The sequence below is a fragment of the Amblyomma maculatum genome, chromosome 1 (genome assembly GCF_055883805.1).
Source record: "Amblyomma maculatum isolate TAMU_Amacu chromosome 1, ASM5588380v1, whole genome shotgun sequence".
In the NCBI taxonomy this organism is placed as follows: domain Eukaryota; kingdom Metazoa; phylum Arthropoda; class Arachnida; order Ixodida; family Ixodidae; genus Amblyomma; species Amblyomma maculatum.
The window spans coordinates 106,026,281-106,042,820 of record NC_139344.1 but is presented as its reverse complement, the minus strand read 5'-3'; the positions used below and the strand labels follow the sequence as shown (position 1 = coordinate 106,042,820).

Sequence of the window (16,540 nt, the reverse complement as noted above, 5' to 3'; positions counted from 1 at the left end):
CTTCTTTTGGCGTGTACGGCCTTGTCACCACTACGTGACATCTGGTGGAGGTGCTGCCTTTGATCCTTCAAGCGAAGACCCAAGCCGTGTTCCTGTCGCCCTGGAAGACCAGCCTACAGGTCACCGAGCCAGCCGCCGACTTCAAGGCCTACAACCCGGACACGGTCTGCTGCCTGACCCCATTCGATCTCTGAAGGCATCGGCGCTGACAATGGCCCAGCCTACAGCACCGGTTGTTTTCGTCCAACCCCGTTAGTCCGCCTGCTTCCATAGACGACCGGATGAAGATGCTGGAGACTGGATTGACCTTTTCGACCATGTGGCAGAATTCAACGGCTCTAACGACGCTGTGAAACTCGGGCAGGTCTACTTTGTCCTTCAAGGACATGCCCGAGTTTGGTTCGAAAATCATGAGGCAGCTATGAAGGATTGGGAGATTTTCAAGGAAGCATTATTGACTGCCTTTTCAAGCGTCGTCCGAAAGGAAAGAGCCCAGGCCCTCCTTCAGTCAAGACTTCAACTTCCTAACGAGCCTGTCCTGGTGTACGTTGAGGAGATGAAGTGTCTCTTTCGCCGCGCCGACCCTAACATGACCGAAGGTGAGATAGTCAAATTTTTAATGCGAGGCGTTAAAGAATCGCTTTTTGCAAGTCTTGTCCGAAATCCGCCAAAAACTGTGGCGGAATTTAAAATGGAGGCGTCTACTATCGAGAAGACGTTAGTCATCCGGATGCGCCACTATGAGCGAACACTTCAGCCGGACTGCTCAACCCACTACCCCAGCGCATCTGCAAGCCGTAACTACGATGAAAGTGTGCGCGGAAGGTCTCCAAGCCCGCGCAGGGGAAACTAAATAGAGCAAGCTTTGGAGGTGAGGTTGCTCAACGGCGAAAAGACAAACATCCTCCGCTGCCGCTGACCACTAACGATGACGCGGCCATTTCACCGCCGCTCCACACAACATCGACGACAACACGACCACAGTGCAAGCCGACACCGCCGCTCAGCAAAGTAACAACGGTATGCCCCGGCCATGATCTGAAGAAACGACGGAGCCGAGATCGGACACCAAGGCCCACGTGCAATGCGAGGACGCGAACAAGTGACCTTGAAGTTGATATCGACGGTCGCAGAGTCACTGCCCTAGTAGACACCGGAGCTGACTATTCAGTCATTAGTGGACTGTTGGCCTCTCAGCTCAGGAAAGTTACCACCGCTTGGGATGGCCCGCTGATTCGCACCGCAGGTGGCAACCTGATTACTCCATCGGGACGATGCACTGCAAGAATAACTGTAAATGGGCATACTTACCCCATCAGCTTTGTGATCTTGCAGCAGTGCTCCCGCGATGTGATTTTAGGCATGGACTTCTTAAATGCACATAGGGCTATCATCGACTTGCGATTCAAGCTCATCAAGCTCTCTGCAGACAAAGCCATTCCTGCTACGACGACGTCGATGCAACACATCGCTCTAAACGTCCTCGATGAAGAATTGACCGTCCCACCCCGATCAAGCATCGCAGTCTGCGTAGGTAGCGCAAATATCGAAACCGCTGAAGGCATCGTCGAAGGAAATATCCAATTGCTCTTAGAACAAGGTGTTGGCATCACAAGAGGCATCGCGAAATTCCGGAGAGGTCAAGCTCAGGTTCTGGTAACAAACTTTACCGAAGAATACCGGCATCTCAACAAGGGCACGACGATCACTTTTCTCGACGAATTAGCCGACCTCAAAGATGTATTCGCTCTCGACGACGAAACGCTGGAAGACACACCGGACCAATTCCGTCAGCCCACATTTGACATCAACCCGGAATTGACCCACAGCAGGAAAGACCAGATTCTCAGTCTTCTTCGAAGCTACGGGGAGTGCTTCTCGTCATCATTGAAGGTACGACAAACACCACTGGCCAAGCACAGCAATATAACGGACGAACACGCCCGACCTCTGCGCCAAAACCCTTATCGTGTATCGCTGCGAGAACGCCAGGCTATTCGCGATCAAGTTGAGGAAATGCTGCGTGATGACGTAATCCAGCCATCGAACAGTCCCTGGGCGGCACCAGTCGTTTTGGTGAAGAAGAAAGACTGCACACTTCGCTTCTGCGTTGACTACCGCCGCTTGAATAGCATAACGAAGAAGGATGTCTACCCGCTTCCCCGCATCGACGACACTCTCAATCGGCTCTGCAATGCAAGGTACTTCTCATCGATGGACCTAAAGAGCGGATATTGGCAAATTGAGGTCGACGAAAGAGATCGCGAGAAGACCGCATTCATCACACCGGACGGCCTTTTTGAGTTCAGGGTGATGCCATTTGGCCTCTGCTCCGCACCAGCCACACTCCAACGAGTAATGGATACAGTCCTGGCAGGCTTGAAGTGGCAAATTTGTTTGGTATATTTGGGCGACGTTGTTGTCTTCTCGTCAAACTTTGAAGACCACCTAAAACGACTAAAGACAGTGCTGGAAGCCATCAAGTCATCGGGACTAACACTAAAAGCAGAGAAGTGTCAGTTCGCCTACGAAAAACTCCGGTTCCTAGGTCACATCGTTAGCAAGGACGGTATCCGCCCAGACTCGGAGAAAACAGCTGCAATCGCACAATTCCCAACGCCTGCCAACAAGAAAGCTTTGATTCCTTGGGCTGTGCGCTTATTATCGACGATTTGTCAAACTTTTCACGCATCGCCGAACTGTTGACGCAGCTTACAAAGGCTGACATACCTTTCAAATGGGAAGTGCCGCAATGAGAAGCCTTTGACGAACTCAAGCGCCGCCTGCAGTGCCCCCCCTGTACTTGGCCACTTTGATGAAAACGCCGAGACCGAAATTCACACCGACGCGAGCAGTGTGGGCCTAGGAGCCGTTCTTGTCCAGAAGAGGGCCGGACAGGAGAAAGTAATCGCCTATGCTAGCAGGTCCCTCACAAAAGCCGAAGTCAATTACTCGACGACCGAGAAGGAGTGCCTTGCAATCATCTGGGCCACTTCTAAGTTTCGTCTATACCTATACAGCCGACCATTCAAGGTGGTAAGCGACCATCACGCGCTCTGCTGGCTGGCTAATTTGAAAGATCCTTCCGGCCGCCTTGCCAGATGGAGCCTACGACTTCAAGAATTTGACATGACTGTAGTCTACAAGTCGGGCCGGAAGCATTCCGACGCAGACTGCTTATCCCGCGTTCCCGTCGATGCTCCCCCGAAGGACGATAGCGACGACGCCTTTTTGGGACCGGTAAGCGCCAGATGTTTCGCAGATCAACAGCAAACAGACCCTGAGCTGAAAGCGCTAGCCGATTACTTAGAAGGAAAGACCACTTCCCCTCCTGGTGTGTTCAGGCGACATTTATCTTCGTTCGTGTTAAGCAATGGCCTCCTCGTGAAGAAGAACTTCGCACCCAACAGGACTGCGCAACTTCTTGTAGTGCCTAAAAACCTTCGGCAGGAAATTCTGCAGGCGTTGCATGATGAGCCCACAGCAGGCCATCTCGGATTTGCACGCATGGTTTGCGAATCCAGGAGAAGTACTACTGGCCGCGACTGCCTGCCGAAGTTGCCCACTATGTGAAGACATGTCGTGAGTGCCAACGACGCAAGACGCCACCTATCAGACCAGCAGGACTACTAAATCCGATTCCGCCCCCAGACCTGCCCTTTCAACAAATTGGGATGGATCTCCTCGGCCCCTTCCCACCTTCGTCTATGGGTAACAAGTGGATCATCGTGGCCACTGACTACCTTACCCGAAGCAAAAGCCCTACCAAATGGTACCGCGGCAAAAGTCGCCAAATTTTTTGTCGAACAAATTCTCTTGCGACACAGCGCCCCGGAAGTGCTCATCACGGACAGGGGAACAGCGTTCACGGCAGAGTTGACACAAGCCATCCTGGAATACAGTCGTACAAGCCATCGACGAACAACTGCGTACCATCTCCAGACCAATGGTCTTACGGAGCGCCTGAATAAAACGATCGCGGACATGATCGCCATGTATGTCGACGCTGAACACAAGACCCGGGACGCCATCTTGCCGTACATGATCTTCGCGTATAACACGACAGTCCAGGAGACGACGAGAGCAACCCTGTTTAAGCTTGTGTACGGCAGGGAGCCCACGACGACGCTCGATGCAATGCTGCCGCACGTAACCAACAAGGACAACCTTGACGTCGCCGCCTACCTGCAGCATGCAGAGGAAGCCCGACGACTCGCACGGCTGCATATTAAAGACCAACAGCACACCGACAGCCAACGATACAACTTACGGCGACGCCACGCAGAGTACAATCCAGGAGACCAAGTGTGGGTTTGGACACCAGTTCGCCGTCGCGGATTAAGTGAAAAGTTGTTGCGTCGATACTTTGGGCCGTACAGAATAATTCGCCGCATCGGATCACTAGACTATGAAGTCATTTCCGACGGAATGTCAGCATCACAACGGCGACGCGCACGCCCAGAAATTGTACAAGTTGTACGACTGAAGCCATATTACGCGCGTTAAAGAATGTGTGGTGTTTAAACTTTGCAGTGTTTATGTTTAAGTTGCTTTGTTTTGAAACATCAAGGCGATGTTTTTTTTAAAGGGGGGAGTAATGCCGCGATACTGTATTTGTTGTTTTTTTAACAGCCGCCAGCATAAAGGCTTATCACTCTGATTCTGGATCGCGTATCAGTCCCGTAATCTTTGTTTGTTAATGCTCGATGTCGCTAGTCTCATCTTTGTCAGTTTCGTTGCAGCGCAAGATGCACCGAGATCTATCTCGAAGATTCCGGCCACTCATGTGTCTTTCTACAATTTTCCAGCCTGTGCTGGTAGCCGTTTGCGACGTCATCCAGATTGTTCTGAGCAGCCTTTAAATTGAGCGTTGACGAGTGTGACGGGCATTCTTTGTCCGACGACCGACGAGCACGTTTGTTGCTATCACCGCCGCCGAGTTGCTTAGTTCTTTTGCGGGCGCAAGTCAGCCCCAATAAAGAGTTATTTCAGCACCATCACGCCTATGTCTTCTTTTGGCGTGTACGGCCTTGTCACCACTACGTGACAATATGCTCGCAATGTATGCGACTCCCGCCACAAAAACTGGGATGAAGTCCTTCCATATATAACATACGCATTTAACACTGCTAAGCACGAAACGACAGGCTACAAGTCCATTAAAACTTTTTACATGCTTCTTATCGCATTGTGCTTTCTTTCTCCTCCCTATTAATGCACACAACCCACCCAGTTTTTTGGGGGCCCACCCAAAAACTGGGTGGGTTGTGTGCATTAATGGGGAGAAGAAAGAAGGCTACAGTCCGTTATTTCTTCTTTACGCATGACCTACACGAAGTACCCTGGACACCTTACTGCCTTTCTCACTCCCTACTGAAACTTCAGTAGCGCATACTCTCTCTTTGGTTGAAGAAGCTCGTCGACTCGCTAGACTTAGCACTCTAGCCTCCCAGGAACGTTACAAGCAGTGCTACGACAAGCGTCATCAAGATGTCAATTACGCCCCTGGTGACTTGGTGTGGCTTTGGATGCCGTTGCATAAGCGCGGTTTGTCCCAGAAACTGTTGCACCATTATACTGGCCCTTTCGTTGTACTGGAACGCCTCAGCGCAGTAAACTTTGTAGTCTCTCGCCTGACCACCCAAGGTTGTCGTTCTCGGAAGACTCAAGTAGTCCATGTGGCCCGCATGAAGCCCTTCTATCAACGTCACGAACCTTGACTCGCCCGGCGGGCGTTGTCTGCGAAGGGGGCAGTGTCACGCACTTCCCGCGGTCCAGTATTGGAGGAAGATGAGGTTTGGTGGGATAAGAGGAAGAGGAAGCTGGGTCTGTCCGCTCTGGTGTGCTAATCTCCTGCGCATCCTAACATCTGTGTAAATAAACCTCGTAACAATATTATTGAGCCACAACAGTGGATTACCTTGAATTTCTTGCCTTGAAGCAAGAAATTTTTTCAGGAAATATTTTTCTCTTGCACGAATTTCCTCCGTTCCCTTCAATTTTATGATGAACATTCAAGAGATGCGTTGTGCAAGCTTCTGCTTTCAGACGCCTCCTCCAAGTTTTACCACTTAATCCCAGCCGCTTCGGCGACTTTTGAATGGAGGCGAAAGGCACCTGTGTACTGTGCCATGCCAGTGCTTATTAAAGAAGCTCAGTGGTCGACATTTCCAGAACCCTTCACTATGATAGTTTTTATTGCCTGAGCCATTTTGGGACGTTAAACCCCATAAACCAAACCATAAATCTATCCTTGATGTATTATTGTATGAAGCATTTATAAGACCTAGTTTGTTTATTTCTACAGTTCAAGCTGCCTGGAAATAATGCTAATTAAGAATGAAATGCATATGGTGTGAATAGATGTAGATTTTCAGCCTGATTTTGGGAAACCAGAGGGGGGACTTATAGTACACAAATCATATCTCACAGCGGGACTGCATAACCATCAAACCACCCATGGCGGTGACTTATTAGCAAAGGTGTCCTGCTAGGCATGGGGTCGCGGGATTTAGTTCCATCTTTGGTGGTGGCGTTTTGATAAGAAATCGAGTGAGAATGCATGTGTGTTATGCAATGTCAAGCTAAAGCTGTACCATCAGTAACTGGACTGCTCGGGTTGCTGAACCAGAAATCTTATGTACATCATAATATAATTTTTCTTGTAAATGAGGTATCATTCCCATAATTGTTATCTGGAATGTACACTTTTTCTCTGGGGTGGGGAGGGCAGTCCATAAGGGCTTGTTTTCATGTTGACGGTTGTGGAATTTCTGATATTGTTATTTTACTTTGCTCTTGTGGTTTGTGTTGCTGGTTTGGCACCAGAGGAGCATGTTCATTAGATAGTTCTTTTGTGTGGCATATTTTCAGAGTACAAATTGTCCTTATTTGATTTTCCTGAATATGAAAGTCTGCATCTCTATGTGGATAGATGGATGGATGGCATATAGGAGCGTCACCTTTGAAACAGGGTGGTGGCAGTTGCTATCATGCTCATATTTTTCCTTATATCTTAATTATTGTTTTAGATCAGTTAACTATACCAGCATTCTATTTATTGAATTTTTGTTTCTACATTACTAATATTATCTCACTTTTTTGCTTTTAAGCCACCAATCTTCCAATCGTTTATTTGCTAGCTTCCATCGTAGGTTCTTTCACTTGGCTGTGTTGTGTATTTCTTCATATGCATTCATATTGTATAGATTGAGTTCAGTATCGCATGAAACAGGCCTCATAAAACTAAATACGAAATCTCAATGCCAACAAGCTAGCAGTGCTGGAAGAAGTTATAGAATAGATCTATTTAGATATGGGGTTTTATTCGCACATTGTTAGAATGCATATTGTGTGGAGATTCTGTGCATCTTGGAGGCCCACCGCAACAAAATTTTTCACTTCACAGAAGGAATTTGTTTTCTAGCAGTACATCAAGCTAGGAAAATGAAATACAACATTTGTCATAGACAGCAGTGTGTCGGGAATCGCTTGCGAAAACAGTTGGTTTTTGAACCAAAACTGTATGAAAGGTGGCCATCACCAAGAGCCAAAAGTGACATAGAAATGGACATACTCAGAACCATTTGGGCACTGTAGTTATGTCATTTTTGTGACTTGCTGCTAAGCAAGCCTTGGTCCTAGATCTAGATTTCTGGCAAGTTTCCCAATTACACATCATGTCACCAGGTGCACGAATAGTCTTTTGCAAACCTTTTTAAGCACTTAACAATGGTACTAGATTACTGAGAAACATGGAACTTCATTACGATTAGTTGTATGACATATCCAACATATTTAGAGGTATGTTATCCAGGCTAAAATTTTGTTGCAGTTGTCCTTTAAAAAGCACTTGAATTCAGGAGCCTTGCCATGGTAGCTTAGTGGCTGGGGTGCTGAGCTCAAGAACCGAGCTTGATCCCAGCCGTGGTGGCTGTGTTTCAATGGAGCCGGAAAAAGTGCCCATGTACTGTGCGATGTCAGTGCACAGTAAAGAAACCCCAGGTGGTTGAAATTACCCGAGTCCTTCACCATGGCATTCCTCATAGCCTGACTCGCTTTGGAATGTTAAACTTCATATACTGTACCATTTAGAGCAAAAACGAATTGGGAAGCACCTACTTCTCCATGGCTAACTTTCATTGTTGTTTGTACAAGCTTAATTTGTTAATGCCACTTTGCTTATGCAAAAGTTGTCCAAGCTGGTATGGATGAACTACCATGGCTGCCACAGTGTTTGCATTTGGAACTCCTTAATTGTACCACTTGGGAAGCTTCACTTTGAAACCTGGCTTGCCACAGTGGCCACTTTGCAGAGGTTACCAGATGAGTTAGCAGGCTTTCACAATGGTGACAGCTAGGCTGTGAGCTTTCGGTGGCATTCTACAACTATTTTTACTTCTTTGCTATGCCTGTGTTTTGATCAGGACTGAGTAGTTCATTTGAATTCTGCAAGTAGTGTGACAGTCTATATGCTATCCTGCCACAGTGTTTCCATTTGGAACTCCTTAATTGTACCACTTGGGATGCTTCGCTTTGAAACCTGGCTTGCCACAGTGGCCACTTTGCAGAGGTTACCAGATGATTTAGCAGGCTTTCACAATGGTGACAGCTAGGCTGTGAGCTTTCGGTGGCATTCTACAACTATTTTTACTTCTCTGCTATGCCTGTGTTTTGATCAGGACTGAGTAGTTCATTTGAATTCTACAAGTAGTGTGGCAGTCTATATACTATCTCCAAGTTTTGGCACAGACAGGTCATCTGATTTTAATAAATGGGCCCTGTGGGCAGTTTTGCAAACGGTATGATCAAAGAAATCTGTTTGCAGTTGCATGGGGACTGCGACTTTGCATGCACCCTCATCAAAGGATTGGAAATAACAAAATGACACCTTGAGCCTTGGTTGCATGATTATCTTGGGGAAGGGATGCGAGCATGTGACTGATATTACCTTTTCGAGAAAAATACTAGTTTGTCAGGTAGAACCTTCCTTTTGTCATTTTTTTGCTTTGGCCTGATCAAGACCTGCTGCGAGTGTTACACTGGAAAAAAGCCATATTAGCATCATTTCCAGCCATGGAAACCACCATATTATGGCACACTGGGTCCAGTATTTGATCATTTTAAAGAGCCTTGCAATCGAGTTTTGATGTTGAAATGCTATAGTGTGTGTGGGTGGGGGGTGAAGTGCCATATGCTATGGTCATAGGGTAGCATTCGTTATGCCTTTGTCCTGCCCTGAGAATCCTTTTTTTTTTTTTGGTGCCTGCTTCAGGCCATGGTGGAGACGGATTTCTCAAGTTTCAAGACTCTGAAGAAGTCACCAATGTCGAGTTGGCTGATGCATTTGAGCAAATGTGGCAAAAACGAAGGTAGGTTTTTTCTGCATCATTGCAGACATTTAGTAAGTGAATACCCATTGCTTTGCCCGACAGGCAGCGGCAACAGCGTCGGAGCGAGACTCAGCGGATGGTGCTCATGTTTCATTTTCAGTCCGATTGCGCGTTCATTGTAGGCTACCGTGATGACAAGGCTGCACATTCCTTTATTGCCATTGCTTCAAATGACAACGATGAGCTAGTCCGTCCGAATGACCCTGCTTCACAGCTACGCAAAGCTGGTTGCTTGCGACAATAATGCCCACTTGCGTCTGTTTCATGCCGAAAAAAAATGAGACTTTGGCCAAACAATGATCTCCACAGTATTGCTGCCGCCAAATTTTGTCCAAAAAAAACAACTTTTGGACACCATAGAAGCCAAAATTTCAGTACTGAAAATGTACACATTCTTATGGGGCTCGTGACGGTTTCTCAATGAAGTCTGAATTATTGGAATCCAAAAAATCGGTAGGCTACTGTACTAAACCAGCATATTATTTATATATATTTCTATACATATAAATATATATATAGATATATATAAATATATATACGTTTCCTGTGTATTAGCATTCGCAATTGAGGATGCACAGCACTAGAAAAAGAGACCAAAGATTTTTTGTGTTACAGTAAGCTACACATTTTCGCTGGCTCTACTTTCCACAGTAATTTATGGTGCGTGTGCGGAGGTAATTTTGTGGTACCGCGCACGCATGATATGCATGCATGTTCTAATGCCAACAGTTAGCATGATTTCACACTGACAGTGGTACGAAATTGCCTCTTGTTTACCTGGATGGAATTTGGCAGTATTTCTTGGTGCTTGTATGCTTGCAGGTACCATGAGATTTTCTTTATGATAGACACATGCCAGGCAGAGTCCATGTTCAAGCGATTTTACTCACCAAACATCCTCGCTGTGGCTAGCAGCAAGATTGGTGAAGACTCTCTCTCGGTGAGCTTTCTGATAGCAAACATGGTTTTTTTTTGTGACTGTGGGCCATCACTCAAAGATGACTTAGCTTTTTACTAAAGTTGTGAGTGACTAGCTTGGAAGGCAGAGTTCTGTACCAGCCACATGTTGGTGTTTCTTGTTCTTGCTTAAGTCCTTATCCCATGATGCATTAAGTCACCGTAATGGTTTGTTTGGGCAAAATAGGCCGACAACAAAGCATATTAGGAGCATAAACAATAATACTAGGCAGAGGATTGATCTTGCTTCCCTTGTGTAGCTCAGAAGGTGCTCTTATCTGACGTCAATAGTCAAACGAAAAGTCTTGTGAAAAAGAGGCAAGCAAATGGGGAGTAACCGTGTTGCCAACATCACAAAGTCAGAGGCTGCAAAGAGACCTTATACCTTACCTATTAGCTCTTGGATAGCGACTGTCCCTCTCATCCAGGGAGATTAGTTAGTCCTCCTTTCTTAGCAGTCTTGCTTTTGTGATGTGGAGATATTAAGTCTGTGGAGACATGGGTAATTGCATTGTCGATGGTATTTTTATTTTGGTTCTAGCATGTGGCGGAAAGGTAGTCATGTGCATCATAGTTCGTCAACAAATCTTAAAGGATAGCTGCTTGCTACTGTTGTTTGGCCTGGCTCAGTCATGGACATAACAGTATTCTCTGCCCTTTTCATTTTAAACGCTGTGGCACTAGATATTACTGAAGACTAATCCAGTAATGCAAGTACAGAAGCATACTGTGTTTTTAACATTGAGAGTGAACAGGCAGAGATGGAAATGAATGGAGTGCTCAGCTGTTTTAGATGCATTCAAATCTGTTCTAGTAGAAATCAAAGCATGTGACATATGTGTGTGTCTTTGTACCAGCAGTCTTGTAACGCAGGCGCAGACTCCACTTTTCACTTTCTACAAGGCAATTTGAGAGCGAAGCCAGAACACTATTGCTTGTTTGTCTACCACTGTTCATGCAGGACAGAAGCATTGGGAGTCTGAATGGTATTTGCACATTACTATGCAGCAAGAAAAATTGCAACCCAGAGCCACACTTTGTGTACATACTTAGTGTTCTGTGTATATCAGCACTTGTTTGCCCTTTTTATTTTATGTTGCTTCTTTTTTACTGCTTATTTCTTACCAATGTGAGTTACTTAGGCTTTACTGTGCCATTGCTTCCTTCCATTGCTTGCAGCACCACGGTGACCCAACTATAGGAGTGTATGTAATTGACCGGTACACCTATTATGCACTCATGTTCCTTGAAGAGGTCACCACAAACAACACCAAGACAATGGCTCAATTTGTGAGTTTTGCATCAATGGTGTCTCTTTTGCCACTTGCTACAACAAACTGCAGTGGAGTTTTGTATCAAGGAAGTTTGAGTGGAAGAAGGAAATGTTGCCTGGATGGAATTTCATAGTGAAGCAACCCTGCGTTTTAATTATTATGCATTTATTATTTGTATGAATTCAAGTTGAGCTTTTTGGTCAATTAAACATAATATGAGATGCATTAAATACACCTCTTTAGCAGGTTTGGAATGTAAATGTCTCCTCATGCTAAATCTAAGCAACTGTGTCTGTCAAGCCCATTGGGTTTGTTTGTATTGACAATCTTTCAGATAGATGATGATGGTGGAAGGAATTTTAGCTGGATGAAGCATGAAATATTCTGCAAGAGATTTAAGAGTTGTGTACAAGCAACTGATGTGGCTTGGCATCATTGCATTGTTGTACCTTGCATCATTGAATTACTCATTTCACTAAAGCCTCTTGATGGGCTCGAACTAAATACGTAGCCACATAGCAGCAACCTTTTGTATTGTTGACAGCGTTTGGCATGCACTACTTTCTTCCTCAAGTGGCATGCAAACGCAGGCACATGCTTTGCAACAACGAAAACGAAGTTTTACATTGCACAGGCTGCCGATACACCGCATTTAAGAGGTCGGTGTACTAAACAACTAAGATAGAAAAGAAATAGTGGACATTACTAGGAACTTGTTGCTAATTCGCTGCAAGACTATCCAAGGGTTAGAGATGCAACTGAAATAAAAGGATCTTGAATGGCCACAGCAAAGCTGCTTGTTTTTATTAGTTTTATACATTGGTAATAGCAACATGTTTTGAACTTTAGTACAGATATGTATTGGAAGCAGTCTTGCTTTTTGATTTAAATAATGTCTGGCTTCTGTCAACTTACAGAGACACCAAGTTTTGGATGAATCTTTTTTTTCTTGAATAGTTCATGAGATAATAGTGCACATGAATCATGACATGTAGTTCACTAATGCTGGCTAAATAATTTATAGCTGAGATTTTCGTTTTGCAGTTTTGGTTTTGACTGTTGAATGACAGCTGTGACATCACAGATGAGGTCACATGAGTCATGAAAGAAAGTGCTTATTCATTTTTTGTGATTCCAACTCTTGGGCAGGCTTTTGCATTAGAGCTGGTGCGAAATAAAATGAACAAAAAAGCGACCTTACTGTATAATCAGGGCTGTGATCGTTTAGGCAGAAATCAAGGGAAAACTGCAGCAAGAATTTGAGTTTAGGGAAGTGATGAAAGCTAAATGTTCTGCATTTAATTTGTTTATGTGTATTCAGTACATATGATGGAAAAACTCTAAAAATTGTTTCTTAATAATATCATTAGAATTGTAGTTTACCGGAACTGCAGCCAGAAGCATGGCCGTGTTGGTTTTTCATTTTTTTGCGCAGAAACCAAAGGTTGGAGAAGTACCTAAATGATATGAGCACTGCCAAAGGTTTCACTTGAAAGGATTCTAAACTGGTAACAGTTTTAGTTTTCTTGCTAGGACAAGGCAGTTATTTTCTGTGAAATGCTATTTTCAGGTTGTAAACTGTTAACGGTTTAACTTTTCCTTGCAAGAACAAGGCAGTTATCTTTGTACTGTTAAACTTGAGATCATCCAAAAGGCACACTGCAGTCTTCAAGGTGTCTTAAGTATTTGACAAGGGGACGGTTTAGGCTCGTTTAACCTTTTCACCAGCTATGTACACAAGTGCATAAAAAGCAAACTCACAGCTTTTTCCAAGAGTATGCTGCAGCTAGAAGTGATTGTTTCTTTATTTTGAGGTGAATTTCACATCCTTCATGTTGCAAATATGGTCTTTACTGCCACGGTGCAAAAGTGGTAAATAATATGGTAAATAATATTTTGTGCAACACTAGGTGGGGTAGCACACTGTCCACCATTGTTATACAGACACATTTTGCCGCCAGTAGTAGCATTAATTTTTTTGCAATTTCAAGTGTAATAACACACCTTGGAAATTAGTTCCACGTTCCTTCAGGTGTTTATCTGATAATTTGCGGGGCTTCAATGTTGCTGATTTTATTAGTTCTGACATTTAATGTGAGAATTTTCACATCCTTGAAAAATAATTACTGCTTGTATTTTGTTTTTCATATTTCATCTTATGGCCTGCATATACTATTGAGGCAGATCTTTTTTTTTTTTTTTTTTTTTTTTTTTTTTTTTTTTGAAACAGTCTTGTGCTAATGAGCTAATGAGCATATTCCACTTGGTGAGAAGCTCCAGAGTCTTGCTGGCTATTTCTGGTTTTCCTGCATTGAAGGGTTTGCTAACTTGGAAGTTCGCTGCAATTAAAATATTATTACTAAAGCAGGAACCAACTGTGTAACAAAGATGATAAAGCCTATAAACCATCATTCTATGTTTCTTTTCAATCTGCAGTCACCAGTCAGCACTGTCACATATTTCTGAAAGGCCTTGCAAATGATTCTGTCTTGGGCAGATATTATTTTTTTTACTTTTATTCTGATCACGTTTATTGCTTCCTTAAAATAGTGCTACGTAGGCTAGCACTTGATGCTGCCTGCTACAACGCAGCAGAGACATGATGTGATATTGTTCCTAGTAATGAGACATGGTGCTTTTTTTTTTCTTCTCAGTCAGAGTACATATTTTTGCTCCAATGTTGAATTTTTCGTAGGTCTGGAGTGCTGACTACGTATTACACTTGCGTACATTCTATCTTGTGCAGTTAGATTAATGGTGGCGTGAAGTTGCTGATTTGGTGTTCTCACTACATATGCTGGCGGCATTCTTTGTGCAGCTCCGTGTTTGCCCCAAGTCAGTGTGCATATCAACAGCGGTCTCACGTAAGGACCTGTTTACTCGTAACCTGGATCAAGTGCCTCTGACTGATTTCTTCGGGAGTGTGCGCAATGTAGAACTGACTCGCCACAAGGTCACCCTGAGGCCCCTGCCACCGCCAAGTCAAGCTCTGTGAGTGGGGAAGCTCACTTTTATTGCATAACTGATATTGCATGCGCTACTGTTCCTTATCCTGGTGTCCGTAAATGCCGACTGATCTCACCATTATTATTTAAACAGTATCTTGTGACTTGTAACGGAATGTAATGTGAGAGTCACTAGTTGTCTTCCATAGTCTTATTGCATTTACCATATTTACTCGAGTGTAATGAGAGTTTTTTTTAAATGATTTTTGGCTCTCAAAGTCCAGCCTCTTGTCATAATCGAATACTGCAATTCGGTTGGCCCAAAGCAGCGTCGGGGTGCAGCCATATTGAATCCGCCACCACTCTGTTTCGGTTTCTGCCATTTTACGATGTTATGTTGGCAACATGGGTACCAGGGAAGCCAAATTCCAATCCATCGAAAGTCAAAACGGTGTGCTTTTTGCTCGTGGGCTCGGATACAGTTCTCTAGAATATGGGTAGTGGGTTCAGCAGACGGCGTGGTCCATACGATGTGGTAAGGTGGCGAGCGTTGACAGGTCCCGGATGTATGCGGTGACACTGCACTAGCATGAGCTGTAGCTCGGCACGCCCACACTGTCCACGTGGCCGGGTGCCACCAAGTCGCCTGCAACTTTTCGTTGCTGTGTTTGTAGTGCTTTGCGGTTCTTTCTTACTTTGCAGCATTGTAAAACTAAGGCGAAGCCAAATAGTCAGCATCTACGATGTTTCTTAGCTCTTGGTTGCAAAACAGGATAATAGTGGACGAAATGTGAGCAGCCACTGCTCTTTGCTGTGTCAGTTAAGGGATGCATGCGAAACCATGGAACACTTTCTCGAGACGACAAGGCTTTGAATCAAACATTCTGGACAAAAATGGATAAGAACGGAAGTTTATTACCTACAGTGCTGGATTAAGGAGGGGGCTGAGGAGGCTGCAGCCCAGCGCCTCGTCTTCAACAGCTGAGGAAGGGTGCCCATTCATTGTAACATGCTTAATATATGGAATAATATATAATAAAAATTTGACCGCTACGTATGAATAGAGCAAACTAGAGCGGAGAGATGGGACCCCGCCTAATTTGACTTCTTTGATTGAGCCTGATCAGTTGTGCAGGGTCCTACAAAAACGAATATGAGTTTGCTTATGGGTGAGCAAGAAGTTTTCATGGTTTGCTGTAAAACCCTGTTTATAACTGTTGGGAGAGAGGGTGGAGGGTAGACGTAATGCATAATTTATTTATGCATTTGAAAATGCTGCAGGCCAATAGTTTGGCCCGTGCAGGAGGGGCAATACAAGATATTTAAAGATTCACAGATAAAAAAGAAAATGAAAAGCAGTTCACGGTTACAATCAGTAAGCAAAAACAACACATACAGAACTGATTTACTCTAGAAAATGCTCTTCTAACGGCGACAATACGTGAAACGAAAATATTGCTCTTGCCTGCCACCACCACAACGTACATACTCTACCTCTATGAAAGAGTTCCATTGCTCACTTTCTCCAGCTTTCGTAGAGGAAAATAGAAAAACGCTGTGACGCCTTCCAATGCAAGTTCCCTGTTGTCTCCTTATCTAAGCGCAGGTTGCATTGACATTCTTTAAAGTGAACACTAATGCATTACTGTCGCGTGAATCCTATTGATAGCTTTTGTTCTTTTAGCGCAAGAGCGTAATTAGTATCCCCATCTCGAAAAAAGCCTCCGTCTGCGGCGTTAAACTCTTTGAAGCCTCATAGCAGTAAACAATTATGAGCATGCTGGCTTGCTTTCACTGCAAGAGAAAGCTAAAAACATCGTGTCAAATTGTCCATCGGCATTGGCGTCAGCGGCTTGAAACCTCACAGCTTCTAAAAATCACTAGCATACCTCTGATATGTGGTAGTTGGCAAGTGGCAAACACTGACCCTTCATTTGAAGGACCGCTACAGCCTTGAAAACTCAAGCTATGC

The 16,540-nt window shown here is 44.6% G+C and overlaps 1 protein-coding gene across 2 annotated transcripts in view; it reads left to right on the top strand.

Moving 5' to 3' along the window:
• LOC146203437 (GPI-anchor transamidase-like) overlaps positions 1–16,540 on the top strand; it is a 44,291-nt gene that overhangs the window by 11,930 nt on the left and 15,821 nt on the right. For both annotated transcript variants that reach the window (XM_084588772.1, XM_084588773.1), the window contains exons 5-8: positions 9,275–9,371; positions 10,215–10,332; positions 11,529–11,639; positions 14,442–14,614. In XM_084588772.1, coding sequence (XP_084444898.1) covers positions 9,275–9,371; positions 10,215–10,332; positions 11,529–11,639; positions 14,442–14,614 — 499 coding nt within the window. The remainder of the gene's footprint in view (positions 1–9,274; positions 9,372–10,214; positions 10,333–11,528; positions 11,640–14,441; positions 14,615–16,540) is intronic.